This window comes from Leiobunum rupestre, chromosome 10 (genome assembly GCF_980474605.1).
Source record: "Leiobunum rupestre chromosome 10, qqLeiRupe1.1.hap1, whole genome shotgun sequence".
Lineage (NCBI taxonomy): Eukaryota > Metazoa > Arthropoda > Arachnida > Opiliones > Sclerosomatidae > Leiobunum > Leiobunum rupestre.
In genome coordinates, this window is record NC_143393.1 from 24,269,439 (window position 1) to 24,292,544 (window position 23,106).

The following is a 23,106-nucleotide window of genomic DNA, read 5'->3' on the forward strand; positions in this document are numbered from 1 at the left end:
CATATTAAAATCTCTACATGATTTTAATACATATTAAAATCTCTACATGATTTTAATACATATTAAAATCTCTACATGATTTTAATACATATTAAAATCTCTACATGATTTTAATACATATTAAAATCTCTACATGATTTTAATACATATTAAAATCTCTACATGATTTTAATACATATTAAAATCTCTACATGATTTTAATACATATTAAAATCTCTACATGATTTTAATACATATTAAAATCTCTACATGATTTTAATACATATTAAAATCTCTACATGATTTTAATACATATTAAAATCTCTACATGATTTTAATACATATTAAAATCTCTACATGATTTTAATACATATTAAAATCTCTACATGATTTTAATACATATTAAAATCTCTACATGATTTTAATACATATTAAAATCTCTACATGATTTTAATACATATTAAAATCTCTACATGATTTTAATACATATTAAAATCTCTACATGATTTTAATACATATTAAAATCTCTACATGATTTTAATACATATTAAAATCTCTACATGATTTTAATACATATTAAAATCTCTACATGATTTTAATACATATTAAAATCTCTACATGATTTTAATACATATTAAAATCTCTACATGATTTTAATACATATTAAAATCTCTACATGATTTTAATACATATTAAAATCTCTACATGATTTTAATACATATTAAAATCTCTACATGATTTTAATACATATTAAAATCTCTACATGATTTTAATACATATTAAAATCTCTACATGATTTTAATACATATTAAAATCTCTACATGATTTTAATACATATTAAAATCTCTACATGATTTTAATACATATTAAAATCTCTACATGATTTTAATACATATTAAAATCTCTACATGATTTTAATACATATTAAAATCTCTACATGATTTTAATACATATTAAAATCTCTACATGATTTTAATACATATTAAAATCTCTACATGATTTTAATACATATTAAAATCTCTACATGATTTTAATACATATTAAAATCTCTACATGATTTTAATACATATTAAAATCTCTACATGATTTTAATACATATTAAAATCTCTACATGATTTTAATACATATTAAAATCTCTACATGATTTTAATACATATTAAAATCTCTACATGATTTTAATACATATTAAAATCTCTACATGATTATAATACATATTAAAATCTCTACATGATTTTAATACATATTAAAATCTCTACATGATTTTAATACATATTAAAATCTCTACATGATTTTAATACATATTAAAATCTCTACATGATTTTAATACATATTAAAATCTCTACATGATTTTAATACATATTAATATCTCTACATGATTTTAATACATATTAATATCTCTACATGATTTTAATACATATTAAAATCTCTACATGATTTTAATACATATTAATATCTCTACATGATTTTAATACATATTAATATCTCTACATGATTTTAATACATATTAATATCTCTACATGATTTTAATACATATTAATATCTCTACATGATTTTAATACATATTAATATCTCTACATGATTTTAATACATATTAAAATCTCTACATGATTTTAATACATATTAATATCTCTACATGATTTTAATACATATTAATATCTCTACATGATTTTAATACATATTAATATCTCTACATGATTTTAATACATATTAAAATCTCTACATGATTTTAATACATATTAATATCTCTACATGATTTTAATACATATTAATATCTCTTCATGATTTTAATACATATTAATATCTCTACATGATTTTAATACATATTAATATCTCTACATGATTTTAATACATATTAATATCTCTACATGATTTTAATACATATTAAAATCTCTACATGATTTTAATACATATTAATATCTCTACATGATTTTAATACATATTAATATCTCTACATGATTTTAATACATATTAATATCTCTACATGATTTTAATACATATTAAAATCTCTACATGATTTTAATACATATTAATATCTCTACATGATTTTAATACATATTAATATCTCTTCATGATTTTAATACATATTAATATCTCTACATGATTTTAATACATATTAATATCTCTACATGATTTTAATACATATTAATATCTCTACATGATTTTAATACATATTAAAATCTCTACATGATTTTAATACATATTAATATCTCTACATGATTTTAATACATATTAATATCTCTACATGATTTTAATACATATTAATATCTCTACATGATTTTAATACATATTAATATCTCTACATGATTTTAATACATATTAATATCTCTACATGATTTTAATACATATTAATATCTCTACATGATTTTAATACATATTAATATCTCTACATGATTTTAATACATATTAAAATCTCTACATGATTTTAATACATATTAAAATCTCTACATGATTTTAATACATATTAAAATCTCTACATGATTTTAATACATATTAAAATCTCTACATGATTTTAATACATATTAAAATCTCTACATGATTTTAATACATATTAAAATCTCTACATGATTTTAATACATATTAAAATCTCTACATGATTTTAATACATATTAAAATCTCTACATGATTTTAATACATATTAAAATCTCTACATGATTTTAATACATATTAAAATCTCTACATGATTTTAATACATATTAAAATCTCTACATGATTTTAATACATATTAAAATCTCTACATGATTTTAATTCATATTAAAATCTCTACATGATTTTAATACATATTAAAATCTCTACATGATTTTAATACATATTAAAATCTCTACATGATTTTAATACATATTAATATCTCTACATGATTTTAATACATATTAATATCTCTACATGATTTTAATACATATTAAAATCTCTACATGATTTTAATACATATTAATATCTCTACATGATTTTAATACATATTAATATCTCTACATGATTTTAATACATATTAATATCTCTACATGATTTTAATACATATTAATATCTCTACATGATTTTAATACATATTAATATCTCTACATGATTTTAATACATATTAATATCTCTACATGATTTTAATACATATTAAAATCTCTACATGATTTTAATACATATTAATATCTCTACATGATTTTAATACATATTAAAATCTCTACATGATTTTAATACATATTAATATCTCTACATGATTTTAATACATATTAAAATCTCTACATGATTTTAATACATATTAATATCTCTACATGATTTTAATACATATTAAAATCTCTACATGATTTTAATACATATTAATATCTCTACATGAATTTAATACATATTAAAATCTCTTCATGATTTTAATACATATTAATATCTCTACATGATTTTAATACATATTAATATCTCTTCATGATTTTAATACATATTAATATCTCTACATGATTTTAATACATATTAATATCTCTACATGATTTTAATACATATTAATATCTCTACATGATTTTAATACATATTAAAATCTCTACATGATTTTAATACATATTAATATCTCTTCATGATTTTAATACATATTAATATCTCTACATGATTTTAATACATATTAATATCTCTACATGATTTTAATACATATTAATATCTCTACATGATTTTAATACATATTAATATCTCTACATGATTTTAATACATATTAAAATCTCTACATGATTTTAATACATATTAATATCTCTACATGATTTTAATACATATTAATATCTCTTCATGATTTTAATACATATTAATATCTCTACATGATTTTAATACATATTAATATCTCTTCATGATTTTAATACATATTAATATCTCTACATGATTTTAATACATATTAATATCTCTACATGATTTTAATACATATTAATATCTCTACATGATTTTAATACATATTAAAATCTCTACATGATTTTAATACATATTAATATCTCTACATGATTTTAATACATATTAATATCTCTTCATGATTTTAATACATATTAATATCTCTACATGATTTTAATACATATTAATATCTCTACATGATTTTAATACATATTAATATCTCTACATGATTTTAATACATATTAAAATCTCTACATGATTTTAATACATATTAATATCTCTACATGATTTTAATACATATTAATATCTCTTCATGATTTTAATACATATTAATATCTCTACATGATTTTAATACATATTAATATCTCTACATGATTTTAATACATATTAATATCTCTACATGATTTTAATACATATTAAAATCTCTACATGATTTTAATACATATTAAAATCTCTACATGATTTTAATACATATTAAAATCTCTACATGATTTTAATACATATTAAAATCTCTACATGATTTTAATTCATATTAAAATCTCTACATGATTTTAATACATATTAAAATCTCTACATGATTTTAATTCATATTAAAATCTCTACATGATTTTAATACATATTAAAATCTCTACATGATTTTAATACATATTAAAATCTCTACATGATTTTAATACATATTAATATCTCTACATGATTTTAATACATATTAATATCTCTACATGATTTTAATACATATTAAAATCTCTACATGATTTTAATACATATTAAAATCTCTACATGATTTTAATACATATTAAAATCTCTACATGATTTTAATACATATTAAAATCTCTACATGATTTTAATACATATTAAAATCTCTACATGATTTTAATACATATTAAAATCTCTACATGATTTTAATACATATTAAAATCTCTACATGATTTTAATACATATTAAAATCTCTACATGATTTTAATACATATTAAAATCTCTACATGATTTTAATACATATTAAAATCTCTACATGATTTTAATACATATTAAAATCTCTACATGATTTTAATACATATTAAAATCTCTACATGATTTTAATACATATTAAAATCTCTACATGATTTTAATACATATTAAAATCTCTACATGATTTTAATACATATTAAAATCTCCACATGATTTTAATACATATTAAAATCTCTACATGATTTTAATACATATTAAAATCTCCACATGATTTTAATACATATTAAAATCTCTACATGATTTTAATACATATTAAAATCTCTACATGATTTTAATACATATTAAAATCTCTACATGATTTTAATACATATTAAAATCTCTACATGATTTTAATACATATTAAAATCTCTACATGATTTTAATACATATTAAAATCTCTACATGATTTTAATACATATTAAAATCTCTACATGATTTTAATACATATTAAAATCTCTACATGATTTTAATACATATTAAAATCTCTACATGATTTTAATACATATTAAAATCTCTACATGATTTTAATACATATTAAAATCTCTACATGATTTTAATACATATTAAAATCTCTACATGATTTTAATACATATTAAAATCTCTACATGATTTTAATACATATTAAAATCTCTACATGATTTTAATACATATTAAAATCTCTACATGATTTTAATACATATTAAAATCTCTACATGATTTTAATACATATTAAAATCTCTACATGATTTTAATACATATTAAAATCTCTACATGATTTTAATACATATTAAAATCTCTACATGATTTTAATACATATTAAAATCTCTACATGATTTTAATACATATTAAAATCTCTACATGATTTTAATACATATTAAAATCTCTACATGATTTTAATACATATTAAAATCTCTACATGATTTTAATACATATTAAAATCTCTACATGATTTTAATACATATTAAAATCTCTACATGATTTTAATACATATTAAAATCTCTACATGATTTTAATACATATTAAAATCTCTACATGATTTTAATACATATTAAAATCTCTACATGATTTTAATACATATTAAAATCTCTACATGATTTTAATACATATTAAAATCTCTACATGATTTTAATACATATTAAAATCTCTACATGATTTTAATACATATTAAAATCTCTACATGATTTTAATACATATTAAAATCTCTACATGATTTTAATACATATTAAAATCTCTACATGATTTTAATACATATTAAAATCTCTACATGATTTTAATACATATTAAAATCTCTACATGATTTTAATACATATTAAAATCTCTACATGATTTTAATACATATTAAAATCTCTACATGATTTTAATACATATTAAAATCTCTACATGATTTTAATACATATTAAAATCTCTACATGATTTTAATACATATTAAAATCTCTACATGATTTTAATACATATTAAAATCTCTACATGATTTTAATACATATTAAAATCTCTACATGATTTTAATACATATTAAAATCTCCACATGATTTTAATACATATTAAAATCTCTACATGATTTTAATACATATTAAAATCTCCACATGATTTTAATACATATTAAAATCTCTACATGATTTTAATACATATTAAAATCTCTACATGATTTTAATACATATTAAAATCTCTACATGATTTTAATACATATTAAAATCTCTACATGATTTTAATACATATTAAAATCTCTACATGATTTTAATACATATTAAAATCTCTACATGATTTTAATACATATTAAAATCTCTACATGATTTTAATACATATTAAAATCTCTACATGATTTTAATACATATTAAAATCTCTACATGATTTTAATACATATTAAAATCTCTACATGATTTTAATACATATTAAAATCTCTACATGATTTTAATACATATTAAAATCTCTACATGATTTTAATACATATTAAAATCTCTACATGATTTTAATACATATTAAAATCTCTACATGATTTTAATACATATTAAAATCTCTACATGATTTTAATACATATTAAAATCTCTACATGATTTTAATACATATTAAAATCTCTACATGATTTTAATACATATTAAAATCTCTACATGATTTTAATACATATTAAAATCTCTACATGATTTTAATACATATTAAAATCTCTACATGATTTTAATACATATTAAAATCTCTACATGATTTTAATACATATTAAAATCTCTACATGATTTTAATACATATTAAAATCTCTACATGATTTTAATACATATTAAAATCTCTACATGATTTTAATACATATTAAAATCTCTACATGATTTTAATACATATTAAAATCTCTACATGATTTTAATACATATTAAAATCTCTACATGATTTTAATACATATTAAAATCTCTACATGATTTTAATACATATTAAAATCTCTACATGATTTTAATACATATTAAAATCTCTACATGATTTTAATACATATTAAAATCTCTACATGATTTTAATACATATTAAAATCTCTACATGATTTTAATACATATTAAAATCTCTACATGCTTTTAATACATATTAAAATCTCTACATGATTTTAATACATATTAAAATCTCTACATGATTTTAATACATATTAAAATCTCTACATGATTTTAATACATATTAAAATCTCTACATGATTTTAATACATATTAAAATCTCTACATGATTTTAATACATATTAAAATCTCTACATGATTTTAATACATATTAAAATCTCTACATGATTTTAATACATATTAAAATCTCTACATGATTTTAATACATATTAAAATCTCTACATGATTTTAATACATATTAAAATCTCTACATGATTTTAATACATATTAAAATCTCTACATGATTTTAATACATATTAAAATCTCTACATGATTTTAATACATATTAAAATCTCTACATGATTTTAATACATATTAAAATCTCTACATGATTTTAATACATATTAAAATCTCTACATGATTTTAATACATATTAAAATCTCTACATGATTTTAATACATATTAAAATCTCTACATGATTTTAATACATATTAAAATCTCTACATGATTTTAATACATATTAAAATCTCTACATGATTTTAATACATATTAAAATCTCTACATGATTTTAATACATATTAAAATCTCTACATGATTTTAATACATATTAAAATCTCTACATGATTTTAATACATATTAAAATCTCTACATGATTTTAATACATATTAAAATCTCTACATGATTTTAATACATATTAAAATCTCTACATGATTTTAATACATATTAAAATCTCTACATGATTTTAATACATATTAAAATCTCTACATGATTTTAATACATATTAAAATCTCTACATGATTTTAATACATATTAAAATCTCTACATGATTTTAATACATATTAAAATCTCTACATGATTTTAATACATATTAAAATCTCTACATGATTTTAATACATATTAAAATCTCTACATGATTTTAATACATATTAAAATCTCTACATGATTTTAATACATATTAAAATCTCTACATGATTTTAATACATATTAAAATCTCTACATGATTTTAATACATATTAAAATCTCTACATGATTTTAATACATATTAAAATCTCTACATGATTTTAATACATATTAAAATCTCTACATGATTTTAATACATATTAAAATCTCTACATGATTTTAATACATATTAAAATCTCTACATGATTTTAATACATATTAAAATCTCTACATGATTTTAATACATATTAAAATCTCTACATGATTTTAATACATATTAAAATCTCTACATGATTTTAATACATATTAAAATCTCTACATGATTTTAATACATATTAAAATCTCTACATGATTTTAATACATATTAAAATCTCTACATGATTTTAATACATATTAAAATCTCTACATGATTTTAATACATATTAAAATCTCTACATGATTTTAATACATATTAAAATCTCTACATGATTTTAATACATATTAAAATCTCTACATGATTTTAATACATATTAAAATCTCTACATGATTTTAATACATATTAAAATCTCTACATGATTTTAATACATATTAAAATCTCTACATGATTTTAATACATATTAAAATCTCTACATGATTTTAATACATATTAAAATCTCTACATGATTTTAATACATATTAAAATCTCTACATGATTTTAATACATATTAAAATCTCTACATGATTTTAATACATATTAAAATCTCTACATGATTTTAATACATATTAAAATCTCTACATGATTTTAATACATTAATCTCTACATGATTTTAATACATATTAAAATCTCTACATGATTTTAATACATATTAAAATCTCTACATGATTTTAATACATATTAAAATCTCTACATGATTTTAATACATATTAAAATCTCTACATGATTTTAATACATATTAAAATCTCTACATGATTTTAATACATATTAAAATCTCTACATGATTTTAATACATATTAAAATCTCTACATGATTTTAATACATATTAAAATCTCTACATGATTTTAATACATATTAAAATCTCTACATGATTTTAATACATATTAAAATCTCTACATGATTTTAATACATATTAAAATCTCTACATGATTTTAATACATATTAAAATCTCTACATGATTTTAATACATATTAAAATCTCTACATGATTTTAATACATATTAAAATCTCTACATGATTTTAATACATATTAAAATCTCTACATGATTTTAATACATATTAAAATCTCTACATGATTTTAATACATATTAAAATCTCTACATGATTTTAATACATATTAAAATCTCTACATGATTTTAATACATATTAAAATCTCTACATGATTTTAATACATATTAAAATCTCTACATGATTTTAATACATATTAAAATCTCTACATGATTTTAATACATATTAAAATCTCTACATGATTTTAATACATATTAAAATCTCTACATGATTTTAATACATATTAAAATCTCTACATGATTTTAATACATATTAAAATCTCTACATGATTTTAATACATATTAAAATCTCTACATGATTTTAATACATATTAAAATCTCTACATGATTTTAATACATATTAAAATCTCTACATGATTTTAATACATATTAAAATCTCTACATGATTTTAATACATATTAAAATCTCTACATGATTTTAATACATATTAAAATCTCTACATGATTTTAATACATATTAAAATCTCTACATGATTTTAATACATATTAAAATCTCTACATGATTTTAATACATATTAAAATCTCTACATGATTTTAATACATATTAAAATCTCTACATGATTTTAATACATATTAAAATCTCTACATGATTTTAATACATATTAAAATCTCTACATGATTTTAATACATATTAAAATCTCTACATGATTTTAATACATATTAAAATCTCTACATGATTTTAATACATATTAAAATCTCTACATGATTTTAATACATATTAAAATCTCTACATGATTTTAATACATATTAAAATCTCTACATGATTTTAATACATATTAAAATCTCTACATGATTTTAATACATATTAAAATCTCTACATGATTTTAATACATATTAAAATCTCTACATGATTTTAATACATATTAAAATCTCTACATGATTTTAATACATATTAAAATCTCTACATGATTTTAATACATATTAAAATCTCTACATGATTTTAATACATATTAAAATCTCTACATGATTTTAATACATATTAAAATCTCTACATGATTTTAATACATATTAAAATCTCTACATGATTTTAATACATATTAAAATCTCTACATGATTTTAATACATATTAAAATCTCTACATGATTTTAATACATATTAAAATCTCTACATGATTTTAATACATATTAAAATCTCTACATGATTTTAATACATATTAAAATCTCTACATGATTTTAATACATATTAAAATCTCTACATGATTTTAATACATATTAAAATCTCTACATGATTTTAATACATATTAAAATCTCTACATGATTTTAATACATATTAAAATCTCTACATGATTTTAATACATATTAAAATCTCTACATGATTTTAATACATATTAAAATCTCTACATGATTTTAATACATATTAAAATCTCTACATGATTTTAATACATATTAAAATCTCTACATGATTTTAATACATATTAAAATCTCTACATGATTTTAATACATATTAAAATCTCTACATGATTTTAATACATATTAAAATCTCTACATGATTTTAATACATATTAAAATCTCTACATGATTTTAATACATATTAAAATCTCTACATGATTTTAATACATATTAAAATCTCTACATGATTTTAATACATATTAAAATCTCTACATGATTTTAATACATATTAAAATCTCTACATGATTTTAATACATATTAAAATCTCTACATGATTTTAATACATATTAAAATCTCTACATGATTTTAATACATATTAAAATCTCTACATGATTTTAATACATATTAAAATCTCTACATGATTTTAATACATATTAAAATCTCTACATGATTTTAATACATATTAAAATCTCTACATGATTTTAATACATATTAAAATCTCTACATGATTTTAATACATATTAAAATCTCTACATGATTTTAATACATATTAAAATCTCTACATGATTTTAATACATATTAAAATCTCTACATGATTTTAATACATATTAAAATCTCTACATGATTTTAATACATATTAAAATCTCTACATGATTTTAATACATATTAAAATCTCTACATGATTTTAATACATATTAAAATCTCTACATGATTTTAATACATATTAAAATCTCTACATGATTTTAATACATATTAAAATCTCTACATGATTTTAATACATATTAAAATCTCTACATGATTTTAATACATATTAAAATCTCTACATGATTTTAATACATATTAAAATCTCTACATGATTTTAATACATATTAAAATCTCTACATGATTTTAATACATATTAAAATCTCTACATGATTTTAATACATATTAAAATCTCTACATGATTTTAATACATATTAAAATCTCTACATGATTTTAATACATATTAAAATCTCTACATGATTTTAATACATATTAAAATCTCTACATGATTTTAATACATATTAAAATCTCTACATGATTTTAATACATATTAAAATCTCTACATGATTTTAATACATATTAAAATCTCTACATGATTTTAATACATATTAATATCTCTACATGATTTTAATACATATTAATATCTCTACATGATTTTAATACATATTAATATCTCTACATGATTTTAATACATATTAATATCTCTACATGATTTTAATACATATTAATATCTCTACATGATTTTAATACATATTAATATCTCTACATGATTTTAATACATATTAATATCTCTACATGATTTTAATACATATTAATATCTCTACATGATTTTAATACATATTAATATCTCTACATGATTTTAATACATATTAAAATCTCTACATGATTTTAATACATATTAAAATCTCTACATGATTTTAATACATATTAAAATCTCTACATGATTTTAATACATATTAAAATCTCTACATGATTTTAATACATATTAATATCTCTACATGATTTTAATACATATTAATATCTCTACATGATTTTAATACATATTAATATCTCTACATGATTTTAATACATATTAATATCTCTACATGATTTTAATACATATTAATATCTCTACATGATTTTAATACATATTAATATCTCTACATGATTTTAATACATATTAATATCTCTACATGATTTTAATACATATTAATATCTCTACATGATTTTAATACATATTAATATCTCTACATGATTTTAATACATATTAAAATCTCTACATGATTTTAATACATATTAATATCTCTACATGATTTTAATACATATTAATATCTCTACATGATTTTAATACATATTAATATCTCTACTTGATTTTAATACATATTAATATCTCTACATGATTTTAATACATATTAATATCTCTACATGATTTTAATACATATTAATATCTCTACATGATTTTAATACATATTAATATCTCTACATGATTTTAATACATATTAATATCTCTACATGATTTTAATACATATTAATATCCCTACATTATTTTAATACATATTAATATCTCTACATGATTTTAATACATATTAATATCCCTACATTATTTTAATACATATTAATATCTCTACATGATTTTAATACATATTAATATCTCTACATTATTTTAATACATATTAATATCTCTACATTATTTTAATACATATTAATATCTCTACATTATTTTAATACATATTAATATCTCTACATGATTTTAATACATATTAATATCTCTACATTATTTTAATACATATTAATATCTCTACATTATTTTAATACATATTAATATCTCTACATGATTTTAATACATATTAATATCTCTACATGATTTTAATACATATTAATATCTCTACATGATTTTAATACATATTAATATCTCTACATGATTTTAATACATATTAATATCTCTACATGATTTTAATACATATTAATATCTCTACATGATTTTAATACGTACATATTAATATATCTACATGATTTTAATACATATTAATATATCTACATTATTTTAATACATATTAATATCTCTACATTATTTTAATACATATTAATATCTCTACATGATTTTAATACATATTAATATCTATTAATATCTATTAAAAGTGTTTGTTGCACGAAACGTCGATAGTAATAAAATCGAACAAATTCGGGCTTGTTTCATATCATTTTTCTACTACGCGTTGCCTTGTGTATGCCTATTTCAATTACTACTGCGTAGGAATATTTCCTGGGTGTTAAATCAACCCGCTTTTAATCCCAGATGTAAAGAAATGTATTACAGACCATTAGCCAATGATACGCTTTGCATTTTCGAGGGTGCCGAAAATAATTTTAGAAGTCCATTGGAAATTCGCCGAAATACTCGATTTCCACCATTTTGACTTCTATAGTAATTCAATTCGCGTATTTTATCATCCTTTGCGCAGTTCATAGATGGTTTTTTTCTAACTTAACTTATAGTAATTCAGAGACCACTTAACCGATTTTGATGAAATTTCCTGTACTTGCTATAAAATCTTTGCTCTATCTAATGAATCATTGATTATAAATAGCTAAAACTTCGTGCAACCATTTAAGTAGTTTTTACATTTTATGTCGTGATCAAGATTCTTCATCTCGTATCGAATGGAAATTTCTTAATTACTCTAAAATTCGGATAATAGCTTTCTACTAACCCCCACCTCCCCCGCGGGGTCTAGAAGTTCGGCTCCAAAAACCATCCTACGATTTCTTCCAACAATGTCCAAATGATGAATAAAGTAGACGCGTTTGCTCCGAGTGAAGCGTAAAAAACGACCCACCTTCCGATGACTAAAAAGGTGGATTTCCCTTTCATCTTCTTGAGATCCTTTTTCATCTGTTCAGGAACGCAGGAACTCTTCCTCTTCAGCTGCACATTGACCCAAATCGCTCGGCAGATGCACGCGTAGGTGAACGTCAACACGATTAGGGGCAGGAAAAATACAGAAATGGCGTACCACGTGACGTACGCTCGCTCCCCCCACGGCTGGATGAAGATGCCCCAGCAATCCTTTTCGGTCGAGGTGCTGCCCGGAATTAACTGGTACGAGAAAATGACCAGCTGAGGACAGCAGCACAATAACGACACCACCCAAGCGCTTCCGATCATAATCTTGGACCTGAAAGAAGGGAAATGCCATTAAAGAGAGTGTTTAAGGCCGTCAATTCATCAAGAAGACAGTGTTAAGATAGTCGCGGAGCCACCTCAAAAATATGAAGGGTGTTTCGAAAGGTTAAGCAAAAATTTGAAAGAGTTGTAGGTGGTTAGTTGAGAAGTATGCCTGTTTTTCCCATTTTCGTACGATGAGTTAAAAGAGGGCCAGAGAGCTTCAAAGTGTGGCCTATACTAGCTCCTAAAAATAGGCTGCAACTAGCGCAAAACCAAGCAGCAGGGAAATGTGATCGTTAAGGTTTGGGTTCGTGTGATAGGTAAAAAGGACTTTGTAAACAAATCGAAGTAACCAGCGTAAAAAAGTAAACTTAAACGGTATTTATAGTCCCCGCTGCTTGGTTTTGCGCTGGTTGCAGCCTACTTCCCGGTGCTAGTAGGCCACACTTTGAAGCTCTCTGGCGCTCTTTTCACTCATCGTAGGAAAATGGGGGAAAATCAGGCGTACTTCTAACCGAGGGGTAAGACAGTCTCAGATAATCTCTACACCGAGTTCGTGCATTTAGCATTGTTAAAGGTACATATTTTCAAAAGTTCGCGAGTTCCATTTAGCACTGTCAAAGGTAAGGCAGTGTACACCGAGTTCGCAGAGTGTCTTACCCCTCGCTTCTAACTCACGTCCTACAACTCCTTCAAATTTGTGCATAACCTTTTGAAACACCCTGTATAATGGCTCTAATTTAGATACTGACGCGACTACGAAGTGTTCTTTAGTTAAAGTTTGCCAACCGTGGGGTCGTTTACGACGGCAGGAAGTACTTCCGACACAGCCACCTTCTATTGTTTAAGTATAGGATCGAATTGACAGCATTCGGAAATGATATTATAACTCCGGATGAAATAAATCGAAAATCATTAGCTTTTCAGTTTTCATCCACGCTTGTGTTTTGCATTTGTTGCGTGCGCTTGCGAAACTATTTCGGGACTCGCTTCTAGCGTCGATCAAATCCTACTAGATATTTTCACGCGCAAGCGAAAGTTTAAAGCAGGACGTCTGCCCACGTGACTACATTCAGCCAATGGGAAACTGGTTGTAAATTGCAATTTGTTGCGCATCACGAGGTTGGCTTGTTAGCGGACAAGGTTTATTTGTAATATTTACCAATATTATAAAAATTGTATAATATTGTGACACTTCCTATTCTTCACATGCAAAAGTTTTACTGAGAGCGCTTCTCATGACAAACTTAATTACGGGTTTCGTCACTGTTTTGCGTTCGCTTGCTAACGCGTCACACGTAGCCTTTGACAGCGCCTCGCTAGGGGGTGATTTATTGCTTGTGATGACGTCACTCCGTTACTAGCTCTCAGTAAAATATTCCCTAAAGTGACAATATTATAGGCTTATGGTATTAGCATAAGCCTATCATAAGGTCCCCATAAGCAAAGGTCTAGGCCAAATTTTTGATGATCACATACCCGTTAGGAATTCAAAATCTGCACCTCCTAGTGGCTACGTCCTCAACTATGCATTTCTGAAATAAATTTCGTGAAATGCATTATGAATGCGCGCAAGCCGTGCGCGAACGTTTTTAAACTCTGAACCACGCGGGATAAATCTCCGTAGCCAAGGCTTATTCACAATTTTATCACTTTGAAACTTGAAATTAATACTTTTTTTTTCAAAATGATTCATCAGAACCTAAAACCGGCTTTTAGAAATAAGAGAACTTGTTTCTGAAGGTATTTAATTTTCAAATTTGAGATTTAGACGCGTTTTGCGTGACAGTTATCAACCAGAGCGTAGCTGCTCTACCAAGTAAGATAATATTTTAGATTTAGAAAATTTTTAAAAGAAGATGTCGCTACTGCCCTATCGTCGTACGTTCATTTTAAACATGGGGATCTATGCTAGACCTTTACTTATGATAGGCTTATGGTAATACCAATAACCCACAATGTAAACCACTGTGAAATTGACAAAGAAACAAAAGAAAATTAAAAACGGTGGTCCTTATTTCGTTAATTTCTTAAATATTGAATTCTTACCCTCTAAATTTGTTCCAATGTTTGAAAACATATTTTATAAGAAATTTGGAGTAAATTGAACAAAATTTAAAGGTAGCTCAATGAGCTTGATAATTCTCTATATCTTACCATTAGAATAAACGGTGATTTCTCATTTTTATCCATATTTTTCGAGTTGGTTACGGATTACGGCTACTCTATCTCAAAATCAACCACTCGGTTGTTGAATATATGTCGTTAGATTATCTGGATTCCAACTTTTTTGTGTACTATTACTGAAAATGGCCCGCGTAAACAAAGTAGTTTGAAACCAGATAAATTTGTTATATATAGCCTGGTTTTCACTTGGTGGTTTTTGGGCGAAAAAACCCGGCGTCGACGGAAAATGGGCGAAATTTTCCGTCGACGCCGGGCGGAAATTCCGTCGGTTTTCGGTTTTGTGTGGCGATTTTCATTTCTATTTTTTTTTCCGCTCAGTTGGGCGATTTCGTTCTTTTTCAACCAATCAAAAACCATTATCGAAAGGTGACTATGACGTAAAAGGGGGTGGTTAATTTACTGCCTCTTGCATCCAGAACTCGGCCACGTGCTTTTGTGTGAATTTTGGAACGTGTTTTTTTTCTTGATACCTTTGTTGCCTTCTATTCCTGTATGTTTTTTTTTTCACCCAAGCCGATTCTTTAAACACGATAGTTCATGTAAAATAACATTAAATTTAAAATGCTTACATGAGCTTTAATCAATAGTTCACTATTATGATCAGATAAATCATCCATTTTTAGGCCTAGCCTTAACTCTCCACTATCAGACGAAAACCGATGAACTCGCTGCCAGAAAAAAACGCTTTATTTCCGCCCTAAAAAAAACGCCAAGTGAAAATGCTAAAACGCCGACAGTGAGCGAAACGTTGAAAACCATATCGCCGACGTCAAACTTTCTGTCGGTGATTTTCCGCCAAGTGAAAACCAGGCTTTATTACACTACTTGGATTATTTCAGTTTAAGATTAAATAGCCATAACCCGTTCGATTGCGTAGTAGTTGCGGTCTCAAAATATACAGCTACCTCGGGCCCAATTGTTTACTTGCCACTTTCTGTAATAGAACGTAAGGCAGTTGGAAACCATATAATTAAAGGCATATTAAACAACACAGAGTCGTTGATTTTTAGATAGGGTAAGCGTAATCCGTAACTAACTCGAAAAATATGGATACAATAAGCCTTTCTATAAAGTCATTACGCTTGCCGAACTTGTTTTAATGTATCGCTTTCGTCACGAGATACGTAGGAGTTCAGTTCAGTTTTGAAGGTTAGATCTTTATAAAAAGGGCGACTCGTCGAATTTTAATTTGTTCAACTTGTTAAAATGTTCAACGCTCTCTTTCATATTTTAGCGTAAAAGGCTCGCGCCTTTTTATATTTCCGGGACCACGCGCGAAATCACTCGAGCCCGTTTACGCTAAAATATCAAGACGCGCGCGTGGAACTTTAAACAAGTTGAATAAGACATAAATATAATTTATGCTAGCGTCTAGTATGGGATAACATTATGAAAGGTCACTTCTACGTCACGAGTGACGCACCCGATACATCTAAGCAAGAAGGCCAATGTTACTTAATAGAAAGGCCAAATTCTAATGCTAAGATATAGGGAATTTTCAAGGTTATTGAGCTACCTCTATATTTTGTTTCTCAATCTTTTCGTTTACACGCTACAAGCTACCATGAAAACCCGGCTTAATTTACAAACGCCAATCGCCCTTGCTCGTGCTAAACCTGCTAGCAGAAGTTTGAAATTCATTGAACCGCCATACTCAATTTGAGAAAACAGTAGGACAAGAAATATCTCTGAGGGACTATCATCAATTCCAATTGGCCAATCCAATGGCCCCCTTCCGTAAAGATTCTTACCTCTTGGGTGTCCAATGACAATTGGACAAAGGGAAACAAATGGCTTGATAACGGTCAATAGCGGTGACCACTAAGACGTACGATGACAGATAAGGCCCCAAGAGTTGCAAGTACTTGACGGATTTGCACATGAAGTCTCCCCCTTTGAAGGTCTGCGTCGAGTCCCAGGCGAACTGGGGCAGCACGTTGAAGAAGGCCGTCATCAGGTCGGCGATGCACAGATGCAGCAAGAAGTAATACATTCGGGTCATCTTGATTCCTCGCAAAGCCAAGGCCAGCAGAACGCAACTATTGCCCACCACGGTCAACACAAAAATAAGCGACAGAGTACCGAGCTGAAAATTACAATAAAAAGGACAATTTAGGTTCTTCAATAACGCCATAAGTTTATCACAGCGTATGTTAGTTCTCAATCTACGGTATGTTGAATTTCAATTGAGAGCTATTTCTAGAATGGCCCGTCGTCACAGCTGGGAGCAACAAACACGTGGTAGGTACATTTGTTCGGATTTCATTCGTCCGAACCGCCGAAATAACAATTGTTTCAATTGTTCGAATTGGACAACTTGTTTGTTTCATTCGTACGAATCGGTAGCATCACTTGTCCGAATGCTGTCGCTAAATTAGTATTTCTTATTGTTGTTTTTTTGGTCCGGATTTTTTTAGTGCAAGAATAAAAAATAAAAAAACTACATTGTAAATATCGTAAAAAATGTAATGTAAAATATTTTAATAATAAACGGATATAAGCATTATAATGTCTAATCATTTTATCCTATTATGTCCATTTTTCCTTTGGCCGATAAAGTAAGTGGGAATTGCGTTGAATGTTATGGATATTTTAGGTTAGGTTAGGTTAGGTTAGGTTAGGTTCACGTTAATGTTACTATTTTCTTATGTTAACAATATTTAAAAAAAAACAACCAATTCCTAATGTTCTAAAAAACGGACAAACGATTATTCGAACAAATGAAATTCACCAGTAACGTTTACATAAATTGAACGACTAAATCACCAACAAAAGTTGTGATACATTTTTCGGGAAAATGAAATACGTTTTCGGACATACGATCCTGTTTTCCGGCATTCGGACAAATGATCATTTGTTCATTTGTACCACCGTTCGGACGAATGAAATTCGAACAAATGTACCCAAATCACAAACACAAGGAGAACGCGGCTAGCCTTTAACATTCTAACTCAATGTTGTGTACAAATTTCATTGGACGAGCCTTTACGCTGCACGTTTTACGGGCCGGGGGGAAGAAAATTTCTGTATTTTCCCCTTCCGACGGCAACAGGTGCTAAAGCGTCTAACCAATGAAAACTGTACACAAGAAAATCCACGACTTTTGACGGGTTGCGTTCTCCTCGTGTCGGGTGCTGTGTTTGTTGCTCCTAGTTTACAGTGAGCGCGTGATAATTCGTTTTTGAGTCACGTATATTTCTCTTATCTTATTGTAATGACGTTGATTCTACGTCACTTTTAGATGAAATTATTTCTAATGGACGAATAAACTAATAGAAACGAGATATAAGCATAAACCCAATTCTTCGAATAGCATCGCTCACCTGCGCTCCTACCGGGAGAATCGCGAAACGTTTTTACCCAAATACAAAGCACGTGCTTAATAACGTTAGATGACGTGCTAAATATTAGGTCTTAAGGGGGAAGAATACAGTAAAAGCCTCATTTTCGTTCAAGCTGAAAGTTTCTGTTTTAACAATTACATAATTGAATTATATTTGTCTTATTAGGCTGAACCTTCCTCTAGTGCTTAAAATAATTTTGATAATATAAATATTAATAGTTAACGAGATAAAAGGCTCTAACTAAAGGGTAGTTTGGGCGCTTGCCCAACTTGTTTAGCTTCGGGGGTCCGAATTAAAACGTAATAACTTAATTACTTTTAAATTTAAAATTGTCAAAATTATTTTAATCACTATACAAGAGGCTGTTTTACACATAAATATTAATTTTATAAGTTAAATTACATAATTAAAATAGTTCAGCTTGAAATAGCGCGAAAGTCTTCCCCCTTAAGTGTTCAATATTTAGGTTGAAATTTGTCCACTATCCGACTCTGTGGCGCTAAGAGATGCGCTACTATGAAAGAGCTAAACGCGCACTAGGTTCGGATCCAGTAAGTTAATGGTTGAAGTTGACACACTGATGTAAATAATTATAGACTAATTACGATAATTCCATTTCAATTTCTCGTTTCCACTTACTTTAATTTTAGCCAAGGATGAGCTGCGGGGCATTGGAGCGATGGTCTTGTTGGAATCCATTTCTTGGCTTCCGTTGGCCATCAGGAAGAGTCCATTTATTTCGTTTGTCACCGTGCTGTACACGTCATCGACGATGTAGGCTTCGCTGGTCAGACCGTCCGAGGTCCATCGCATGTACACTTCCGTTTCCTTGACATCCATTTTCTTCTACTTATTCCATTACAAAACTGTATACAGACTGAGATACTTTGCGAATTGGTATTCAAACTACATCAGTTTTCTGTAGGAGTAAAAATAAATCATCCAAGTACCAGGACGTGGTTAATGGACCAAGAAGGGATGCGAAACTTTACATTTTTAAAGTAAGTGGTTTTTAGGTCAAAAATAATGGTTGAGAGTTTCAAGTTTCAACGTTACCCGAAAATAGTGGATAAACCCTTGATTTAATTTAAATAAAATACAGCTCAAAGGGACACACCGGCGTTTGAATTTAAAATCTACCTGCACTGTCTCCTATTTTCTCGGTGCCTCTCCTTATAGCACCTTCTATAGAAATTAATTCCGTTTTTAAAAGTGTGCGTGACTTAATTTATAGCATCACTGAGGTCACAGATGCTAGTTAATTTGGCGGGCTCGAATGTAAATAAGATTTAATTCGTGTCGCCAATGTACTCATTTAGACTACAGCAGCACCCACCGTGAAATAATTATTATAATTATAATTATTCCCTGGTAGAAATGTTTCTTTCATACAGATGGGGTAAAGATAGTTTCATCCACTGGTATTTAAAACAACCATGATATGGTAATCAGAGCCCCTTTTTTCTTAATGTTTAGTATGTTTTCATAGTACAACGCGACATAACTTGTCGTGGAAATTTGGCTTTTTAATTTCTAGGGTGCAGCCAAACGTTGCCATACGTAATCATGATCTAGCCAATTTGGCGGTTTGAGTAAAATATATTTTGTTTGGCTTCTTCTACATTGGCGGTTTGAGTAAAATATATTTTGTTTGGCTTCTTCTACGTCATAAATTTAAGATTTCGTGTTTTCGGGTCATTTGAAATCGGAAGTTTGTCTGCTAAAATTCACATTTTCTATTTGGAATAACTTATAAAATAATTAATATTTTAATATGAAATTTTGACAGTGTTGACAATTATACATAATCTAATAAAATATTAAGTTTTAATTTTTGGGTGCGGGTAGACTTTATCCATTTTCACGCTCTGGTTTCCAGAATATGATTGGTCGTAGCTGCTACAACATTCTAAATTCGGCCGATTTTTTTCAAACGCCGGTGTGGCCCTTTAATACATAAATTAAAAATACGTCTTTTTAAACCAGGGGAGACCAAATTTGAATAAATGGCGATTTCAACCTTGAAAAGGGCAATCTTGACCTTGAAAATGGCAATCTTTGAATTTGAATTTTTTTTAGCTCCTTTAATTTCAATCCATTAATTAACTAATTAACTAATTTATTAATTTCTATCAAAAGTGAAGACTTATTGCACGCCTAATGATTTATTTACGAGGAACGCCGAACTCGTTGTATATTTGCGGAATAAATATCTAGAGACCTTAACAGCAACGATCGTAAATTTTTAACCGGAACGTGAGAATCATATGCGTATCAGTATGGATTTAACATTTACAGAAACCATTGGTACGCACCGGGCGGTATTCCTATGTGAAAAATATAAAAAACATAATGGTCTTTTATTACTTAGATGTAAAGAACGGGCTATTACAACAACATTTGGAGAGGGAAGAAAGCATCGGAAAGTTAAGTTGGTCGACCCCTTTACGATGCTAATCCATTAGAACCAGAACGCCAAATTCATGTATGATTAACGCCCACAACGCCGTTGGTGGTACGAAGGAACGTTTACAGGCAAAATACCCAAAATGAAACGAAAGGTGACTCTGTTTGAATCTCTCGTTTAATCAGAAGTGACTTTTATCGAACCGGGAGAATAGGCTTTGTTTAGATACGCTTAATTAGCGAAATTCGTTTCTATTTGTTAAATGGAAACGTCTTCGTTCGTCGCTACAAACATTTGTTGTGGGCTAATTCAAAATCAAGTAATTGCAATCGTTCCTTCGATGCGAAACTTTGAAAGTGGAAAAGATAGTTTTGGAACGATCGAGTTTTGGAAGGAAATTGGCCTCCCAAGGCCTAGACCGCCAAATTTATCTCTAATTCAAATCCACACACGGGTTTTCCATATAGCCATGGTCAATTTCAGTGGGTTGGGTCTTAATTCGGTAGCTCTAAATGTTAGAACTTCCCAATTAAAATTATCATACGGTTATTTTTGATTAGTTCTGAATGTGTTTATTTTTAAAAAAAACGTAAAGAATAAGTATCCTGCAAAGGAATTCGGTGAAAATGGTTCTCGTGATAAGAAAGGGTCCCC

General features: G+C 25.9%; 1 protein-coding gene across 1 annotated transcript in view; it reads right to left on the reverse strand.

The window, feature by feature from the left end:
* The window catches only part of LOC149925136 (oxytocin receptor B-like), a 67,392-nt gene extending 46,507 nt beyond the window's left edge, over window positions 1-20,885 (reverse strand). The window contains exons 1-3 of the mRNA XM_090161702.1: window positions 20,685-20,885; window positions 18,453-18,787; window positions 14,186-14,524 (exon numbers count right to left, since the gene is read on the reverse strand). Coding sequence (XP_090017828.1) covers window positions 14,186-14,524; window positions 18,453-18,787; window positions 20,685-20,885 — 875 coding nt within the window. The remainder of the gene's footprint in view (window positions 1-14,185; window positions 14,525-18,452; window positions 18,788-20,684) is intronic.
* Between the last annotated feature and the right edge of the window lie 2,221 nt (window positions 20,886-23,106).